This window comes from Entamoeba invadens (assembly GCF_000330505.1).
Source record: "Entamoeba invadens IP1 unplaced genomic scaffold scaff_1105074725743, whole genome shotgun sequence".
Lineage (NCBI taxonomy): Eukaryota > Evosea > Mastigamoebida > Endamoebidae > Entamoeba > Entamoeba invadens.
The window spans coordinates 56,451-66,427 of record NW_004440146.1 but is presented as its reverse complement, the minus strand read 5'-3'; the positions used below and the strand labels follow the sequence as shown (position 1 = coordinate 66,427).

Genomic DNA, 9,977 nt, shown 5'->3' with positions numbered 1-9,977 from the left:
TATATGGTAATGTTTACTAGAAAAGCTATACAGTATAATCCGGGTTTAATTAAATAATTGGGTTTAATTCATTCAAAAATAATTAAACCCGAAGTAAGAAAAAACAATAAAAACAACATTTTGATTTTTTTTATCATAGTCTTGTTTTTTGTTTAAATTTATGTAAAATATTTGGGTTTTCACCCAAATTAATCATAATATTTGTTTTTGAATAAAAATGCATTATTTTTGTTTCTGAAACTATTTTTCGGTACTATTACATTATAAATTACTTATTATGAAATAATGCATAAATAAAAACGAACATAATGAACTCCAGTTTTTATTCGTTTTTATTTATTCAAACAGACTTGTTTCACCACCAACTTAACAAAGTATTTGCCGCGAGTGTTTTTTGAAGGAAGTCCATTTTTCAGCCACTGTTTGTGCGTCCCCATGTCACCCACTTTCCTCCTCCGTACTGTTTGAACGCGGATGTGGTCCCTTTTCAAACGGGGCGTTCATTGGGATCGGCGCCAAGGATAACATTAAAAATGTGTGGAACGGGTGCACAAACAGACCGCCCGTGCCTTCTTTTCGATAATCGTCGCATTTTTTTCACTGATTCGAGTTGAATTATCGACACATTTTTAATTCGGGAACCAGACTAAATATTATCCCAAGCTCCCATTTACTATAATTTTAATTAAAATATATTATTAAATATTAAAAAAAACTTTATTTTTAGAGACGATGAAAAAGCCTTTACCATCACCATTTGTTTTTGATTGAATCAAATAATCATTAAATAATTATAACTATAAAACTACCGAAGTTTATTCCATCAATTATTTTTGTTTTAAAAATCATTTAAAATAATTTTCTTGAAAAAAGTGGAATTAAACCCGATAATTCCAAAATATTTTAAGTGAATTAAAGACAGATTTTACTCTATTTGTTGTAAATGAGTGTTTTTTGTAAAAAATTCTTTTTAACTATGAAATTTATTTTTTATAAAAAAATGGTTTTTAATTCAACCAAAGTTACAGACTCGAGAACAAAATATTTAATTGTCGTAGACCCAAATGCTTGGCCATTTGTGCGACAAATCGCAAGTTCGACAATTATAATTACGACAAATAGACCTTTTTACTGTATTTTGTAAATATTTTTGAATTATTTACAAATCTATATTAATATTATCTATATTAATAATATTAATTATTATTATTAACTCAAATTAAACTATATATGTATATTTTGTTTATAATAGCTGTTCGGCGACTTTACAGTCCCTTTTAAAATCGCCGACTTTTTAGTTGTTTGAAAAGTCGCTGATCTAAATATTTAGTTAAATAACTATTCATAATACCATTTATCATGTAAAAGTAATTGAAAAAATAAACCATATAAATTTAATATAATTATTATTAAAAAATAAAATGAAAAAAATACCGTCCCAATTATATCTTCTTAAATCATTTTTTAAATTAAATGTATTTGATTATAATATAACAAATTATAACTACTATTGTGTTTTTACACATTTTTGAGACTATAATGAATATGATATAATTTATTATAGTTAATAGTTTATTAGTTCGAAAAAGTCGCCAACTTCTAAGTAATATCAAAAGTAGCCGAACAGCAGAGTTTCCCAAGTGTTGAAAAACGGTAGCAGATATAATAATTTTTTGTTTTTGTCATATCAAATAAAATTTTATTATAAAAAATAATTGGAAAAAAAGTTTTTTTTTGGAAAATTCTGTTTTTTTATTAATTGATTCAAAAATAAAAATGAGCTTAATTTCTATTAATAAGTGGTAATCCTAATAATACCCACAAAAACAACCAATCAATTTAAAATGTTGTTGGATTGTTTAAACAAAAATGATGTAAATTTGAGTAAATTTAACTGTAAGAACGGGCATATGAGCTACAATTTTATTGTTATTTCTAAAATAAATAACCAATTAATTTATTAAATTATTATTATCCCAATTTTAACGCAACAGATAAAAAACAAATCAATTACAGGCTTGGCAACTCAAGAATCAACTAAGAACCACAGCCCACACGTACAACATCGTGTACTTTATTGAGGGCCGGTAGGCCAACATCAAAACCTTTCTCGAGCCTTGAAAAGTTTTTTATTCATGTAAACCTTAGTTATTTATATTTGTTCTCAGATCTGTCTTTTATAGCACAAATTACAATTATAATTATATTTTCTATAATTTATTATTATAATTAACTCTCATACACACCAATGGCCGGAAAGACCAATAGTGCATATAAATGCACTGTTGAAAAAAATATGTTATATATGTACTATAATTTTATTAAAATTTGAAAATGAAAATTCATAATCTGAATTAACTAACAAAAAAAAACACAAAAAATAAAAAAAAACAATTAAACTTTTTTAGAATCGGCAAAATTGTCTAATTGTACAAATTTTTTTAATAAAAAGTGTTATTATTTTTGTTTTTATATTAATTTTAGTTTTTCTAAAAACAATTTTTATCCACCACCTTTATTATAACAAATTAATAATATTGTTTTGTTCAAAAAACAATTCTTTATATTTTTTGTTATTCAAAACTGAAAAAAACCACAATATATGTTGCCAACTAATAGTTTCAACACGAATGCTTATGAAGATTCAGAGTGGAAAGAAGCTAAATTTGACACAACAATCAATGAACCAATTTTGATAAAAAGAAAAGCCCTTTTACATATTAACGAAGAAAGTGACGAGCTCTTTTATTTTAATTCATTAATCGACAACAACATGAAAACAGTAATTATTGATAACACCAATTTGTTTGGTTCATTAATGAGTGAATATAATCTATCAACAGATGAATTTAATGAATCACCAAACAACTGGAAAAATATAACAATAGATGAATTGGATGCATTTTTAGCAGTTACTATTCTACAAAGCCAATTCAAAGAAAACAAAATATCACTTGAAGCATTGTGGTCAAGTGAAAAGTCCAACTATTTGTACAAAGCACCAATATCGTTAAAAAGATTCAAAACAATAAAAAATATCTTCGTTTTGATGACACCGCTGCTTATAGAAAAATTGCAAAAGATTTCTTTGAAAGTTTTTCTGATGAAGAAGATTGTAACGATGAATACGATTCCACAGATGATATATTGAATAAAGATAGTATCGAAGTTTTACAAGACCACATTGACACCGTACATGAACTTGAATTGAGCAGTTCTATCATACAAACACAACAATTTGTTAATCAGTCATTACAACCAAATTTTATAACACAACCATCAACACAACAAATACCAGTTAGTAAAACAAGTTTGCTTCGTTTGAGATTACCAGGATTGTCACCAAAACGTCCAGAACAAATTCAACTTCGACCCAACGTTTTCAAAAGTGTTACACTTATTCAAAGTGAACCTGACAAATATGACATTGCAAATACGTCAAATGTGATTTATTTTACAAACAAAAACGATTTAGATTATTTTTCTTTTATAAAGAAAATATACAATTTATTCAATCGCAATTTATTGTGATTGTACCCAAATATTTATAGGTGTAGTTCGGAATTATCTATAGATGAAAATTTGTTTAATTATTATGGAAAGTGGTGCAACAGGAAACATTCATTCCAACAAAACCAGGTAAATATGAAATGAAGTTTTTCATACTCGCAAATTCAACAACTAATGTTATACTAAATACGTTTTTCTATCGTGGTTCTGACAATGGAAAACCCATTCAAGATGTTGGTGGTCTTGTAGTTATCGAATTGGTTAAACACTTACAAATGAAATATCCACTCGAATCAACAATAACAGTAAATCGTTTTTTTACAAGTGAAAAATTGTGTGTCAAATTGTTAGAAAATGAAATATATTTAGTTAGCACAATTAACACAAAAAGACTGTTCGTTCCACAAAAAGCCAAATTAATTTGTTTTTCTGCCAAAAAGAAAAAGACTGAAAAAATGTTATTAAAGAAAATTGTTTTAGAGAAAACCATCAATACTCCATTATTAGAAACAAAACAAATACGAATTGTATCATTTATCGAACGAGACAAAAATATTATGATTTTGACTTCACGAACACAACAACAAGAATCGTTCATTGTAAAAAACGAGGTGGGAGAATTATCGGAAGGTAAATTTTCAACAGTGAATCAATACAATAAATTTATGTGTGGTGTAGATCAAGCGGACCAAAGTATGCGAGAACACACGTGTAAGAGACCATCAAGAAGGTGGCTACTTGCGTTTTTTACCATATTATAGACATGGCATATCACAACAGTTATATTCTTTACGTGTTAAGCAAATGTGAAAATGGAAATAATGAAAAGTTCAAAATGACAAATAGACAATATCCAAAATGGAAATATTGTATTAACCTTTCTAAAAACTGGGTATTAACAATGCACATTCAAGACTGAGAAAGACTAGAAATGCATTAACAAAAATTTTTATACTTGAATATATCAATAAAACAAAAGAAAAAACGTTTAAAGTTGGAGAAAAAAATGTAGAACAAACTATAAGAAGAGAAACAGACCAAGGTAAATCGAAATGCAAAATTTGTTTGGAACTCAAAGATAAAAGAATCAGCAATTCATTGTTTACAAGAAGATGTGCATTATCTTATAATCATGTATGTTCATTCCACTTCCAATGTGTTTGTAATAAATGTATGGGTATCAAAGGTGTTGAACAATTAGAAAAAATCGGAAATTGGAGAAGAGAACAAAAGAAATTATAATTATTAAGTTGTTTTTAGATATTTTATGGTATATATTCTAATTTTGTTTTTATATTTTATCATAAAATTATAAATAAATTTTTACCTGTTTTAGCGGGTTTTTATTCTAATATATCTTAATAAAAATCTGGTTACAAAGTCAATTATTTATAAATTTATTATTTTAGATAAAGTTTATTTTAATTTATAATAGATTTATGTTTTGGTTCGGAATTATTTTTTGTCTGAATTTTTTTAAAAAACAAATTATGACAGCTTATTATTTTTGGTGATTTATTTTAAGACAATTTTTATTCAAAATGAAAATATAATTAATCTTATTGTTATTGTTTTTTATTCGTATATTCAGGAAAACTTACCCAATATATATTCAAAATTATTTAAAAAATTTTGGGACAACAATTTCAAAAAGTGTTAAATAGAGAACTATTGGGTTGTCGGAGAGTTAAGCAACAATAATTATGGCAATCACAATTCTTGTATTGTTTAAAATTATATATTATAAATTAAAACAATTAATATAATTGATTTTCATTTTATTTAAAAAAAGTAATTTGTTGTTGTATTTTTATATTTACAATTGAATTGTTTTTCAAATGGCATATTTAAAAAGGTTAAAAACTCATTTAAATTTTTAATAATTTTTATTATATACATGGTTTTTTATTTCCAATGGTATATCTTAGTTGTTTTAATTATTCTCAAATATGTTTTTATTATATATAATTTAAATATAAAAAAACAAGTTTGAAATTTAGTCTGGCAATAAGTGGGTTTTAAGCGAATTTGGTGTTTTTATTTATATTTAATGTTTTGAAATTCTAAATATTTTACAATTTTTGTACATACAAAATCGGGGTTTTTATGCTTATTATTCTACCAATAAATTAAGGTTTATTTTTTACATTAGATAAATAATTAGTTTAATTACATATATTTTATTGTAGTTTTATATAAAACAGAAAAACCATATTTTAATAAATAATAAATTGTTTGAAATAGTTATCTAAAATAAAACTTTAGGTTTATTTTTGTATTTTTACTTTGTTCAATGGCAAAAGAAGGAAATATGTTTTTGATGTTTTGATCTTTAATTTATTTAACAGTTTTGAGAAGGCTTGGAAGAACCAAAAATAAATCAAATCTGCTACCGTTTTTTTTGATTACTTTGGGAAACTCTGCTAACAGCCATTATATTATTTTCAATGCTATTAATAGTTACACAAATTATAATTTTAAAATACAAATGTATATAGTTTGAAAATAGTATATATGTACCACATCATTGAAATAAATCAACAAATTGTATAAAATCAATCCAAAATTTTTAATTCACAAATGCAAATCTATGTGAAGACACTCAATGGTAAGATATTTACATTGGAAGTTGAACCAAACGATTCAATTTACGCAATTAAAGCAAAAATTCAATATATAAAAGGTATTCCACCAGACCAACAAAGATTCATCTTTAAGGGCAAAGATCTTGCGGATTATGATAAGACACTCTCAGACTACAATATCCAAAACGAGTCAACAATTCACCTTATTTTGAGATTGAGAGGTGGTGTTTAAGCATATTGTTTCTTTGCATTCTTCGTGTCTTGTTATTCATTTTATGTGCTTTTTTTAACCTTTTCATATTATTTATTGTTAAAACAACAAATATTTTTGAAGTGAAAAAAACACATTTGTCATAACAATAAAATGCATTTTCCGGGACTCGAACCCAGATCTCCACCTTGGAAGGGTGGAATTCTGCCCTTAGACCACAAATGCTATTTATTATCATAATTAATCAAAATAAGCCAAGTCTATCGTTTAAAACAGTTCTAATTATCTGCATTTAATATGTTTATGGTTATGAAGTATTAAATTCAAGTTAAATAAAATTATAATTAAACATAGTTGACCAAATAATAGTTAGAAGTATGTATTTTATTGATTACCTTTAATAAATAATTAAATAACTAATTTAAAAAGTGAAAAAAAGTTCACCAAACCAGGCGTTTCCACAATAATTATTGCCGAAAAAGTAATATTATAACGTACGAATTTATAAGAGAAAATAAACGTTTTGGTTATAAAATAATGACGTGGGTAATTAGGATTGTGATTTTGGCAACTTCTGTACCAAATAATACCAAGACACCAAAATCCATTTGACAATAATTCTTTATTAGAGTTTTAAAACTATTTCTTTTTCTTCTTTTAATTAATTTGTCTCCAACTTTATTGGTCAACAACCACACGTTTAAACACATAAGATTTTAAATTGTGTTGTTGGCAATCTGTAAAATTTGGTCCAATCAAAGTAAACTTAAAAAATACTCAATGTTGTCATTACAGAGACGTAGATAAAAGTTTCACTCAATTTTTATATTATAGAAGTCTAAGTCAAGCAAAATGTGTCTTCTGAAATAGATCTCCAACACCGGCTAATCACAGTTTCAATTTCGAAAGGTGGTGTTATTAAAACAACTAAAACTGTGTTTGCGATAGGGACAATCACTATTATACAGATTGATAACAATTTCACATTCAAAGAATTATATGATGTCACTGCCGAGTTATTGTATCTTCCAGAGAACACCAAAGAAACTATTAAAACACAGTTAAATCGAGTAGTTGATAAACACCAGAAATTCACTTTTGATAAATACGGAAGAGTATTAGAGAACGGAGTACCATTTTTACCTATTGGCATGTATTACTCTTCAATTACAGAAGATGAAATGGAAGAATTGGTTAAGCCCCATATTAACACAATAATGCCAAATGGCAAACCGCCCATCTAAATGTTGGATATAATGAATGTGAAATACGGTGATAATTTAAGAGCTTTAATTACGGTCAAAGACTTGTATTCATATAACATACCATCGTGTAATATAACTAAGGATTATTATAACGTGGAATATAAGAAATTGTTGACTTATATTGAGACGTACAAAGACCACCCAAATTTTTTTGCGTGGTGTGTCGATGACGAAACTTTGTAATGTGGACTTGATGAATTGATCAATTTGACTATGATTATTAGAGATAAAGACCCCAATCATACGGGTTACTCCGTATATTCCCAGCGTCAAGATACAGTTCAATATCTTCCAGCGTTCGATGCATATGGACTTAACATATATCCTATCAACGAGTCGGTAGTGTTCAATGTATACAAATATCAAAAGGAAGTGAATGATATTGTCAAAAGCACCCGATCGACTTGGCCCGTTCTACAAGCGATGAATTTAAAAAATCATATGCACTGAAATATCCAGAATTGTATGGGAAAAAGGTAACACGAGCATTAACTTTACAGGAGTTAAGAGTGATGAGTTGGTTGGGGTTCATTGGAGGAGTGAAAGGAGTGTTTTACTAAGTTTACTACGATCTAGTGTATATAGACGATAAGGGGATCCTTTTGTGTACAGGTGGTTTGACTTGGCAGTCACTACAAACGAAATATACAACATGAACGACGTCATTCTTTCTATTGAACAACCATCAGAATATAATGTCGAGGTGGAGACGGACAGAGTCGTGTTTTTAAAGAAACAAGTGAACAACTACGATTATATAATCATCGCAAATGCAGACTAAAAAGAAGAAAGAAACGCCAGTGTTGTTCTTCCTTATGGAAAAGTATGAACGAATATTGGAAAATATAATAATCAAAAACAATAAAGAAAAGGTGGAAATTAACTTATAACTTATGAACGTTTTTATATTGAAAATGGAATCATCTACTTGTGAACTGGTTGTTTTATTCGTGTTATTAATTATGATATCCATTTAACATTCGTTCTTTACCATAATCAAAGTAATTGATATAAAAAAATAAACATATTATCAATATTATAATATGTTTCAAAATAAAAATTATATCATATTTTATATTATATTATAATACATTTAATATATTCAATTAATATTATAATCACTAAAGTTGATAACAGTAAAACCTCTCATTAGTGAGTCCCCTCATTAAAAACTTTTCAAAAAATCAAAATAAAAAACATTTATCGAGGGGGAAAGAAAGGAAAAAAAACAATTTCATAATCATTATTGAGAGGTTTTTTCAGTTTAATCTACTAATGAGAGGTTTTACTGTCTTATATTTGCACTCAAAATACAAATATATAAAAAGACATAAACGGTTTATATTTGTTATTTTATATATAAGAAAATGTTTCAAATAAACAAAAAAACAAGTTAAACAACTTTTTTAAGTACTTTAATTACTGATACATGTAAAACCAACTGTCAAAAAAATGACTGGCAAACCATAAAAATGGTATTTAAAAACCATATAATAAGTTTTAAATGCATATTTTGAATTAAAATTTTTGAAAAAATAAATTGTATTATTTTTATTTAATAATTTGTTTTTAACATACAATTATTATTAATTTGAACAATATAATCGTATTTTCTGTTTATCAACCACATTGTTATATTTTTCATTTTATTTAAAACCTTTTGTATATTTAAACTTCATTGACATTAATGTTACTGGCAATTAAAAACAAATCCTATTGTTATAATGAGCAAATTTTGTAAAAAAATGTTTTGTTATAATATATATTTAATGTTTATTTTTTTTAATTATTTACTTGATTGATTTTAAAAATTACTATTCAGAAATGATATTTCAAAATAATGTATCAAAGACTGAATTAATTCATATAGAGGATTATTTCTTTTTAAATACTTTTACCACTGTTGGCTCTGTTAAGTAGTTGAAGATACGTAATGTATTTCTTCGTGAAAATAAGACGTTTTTAACATGCTAGTTAAATTGAGGTAATTGCCATGGTGTAACAACACCAACAGATCCCTTATCTGCTTGATGCACAGAGATTCATCACTATTTTTCTATTCTTTGTGTATTTCCCCGATTAAGACTAATGTTATGTTTTCTTTTAAGCCCAGTATATTTGAAGTTAATGTCAAATGGTAGAAAATCATGTATATAGTGGGATACCTCGAAACGAATATTCAGTACTTTGATTCTTTGAGACGCTGTCCGAAGTCAGACTTTTTTACTTGTAAAGAAACAAATAGTGTATTGTTTTGTATTTGTTTGATCATACACAAAATTGGGTTTAAATAATCGTTTTGTATTTTCTATTTTTATTATTCCAGCGTAATAGAATGAACCTTAAATCGACTAACATGTTGCATGTTGTATTTTTTTTAAGGATAACTATAATTTTTATTTATTT

The 9,977-nt window shown here is 26.3% G+C and overlaps 1 protein-coding gene across 1 annotated transcript; it reads right to left on the bottom strand.

Moving 5' to 3' along the window:
* Positions 1-350: 350 nt before the first annotated feature.
* EIN_382660 (Hypothetical protein) lies at positions 351-437 on the bottom strand (the record flags this gene model as incomplete). The annotated part of the gene is made up of 1 exon (XM_004254405.1): positions 351-437. A coding segment is annotated over one exon (87 nt), but the record flags the coding sequence as incomplete, so codon positions are not given.
* Between the last annotated feature and the right edge of the window lie 9,540 nt (positions 438-9,977).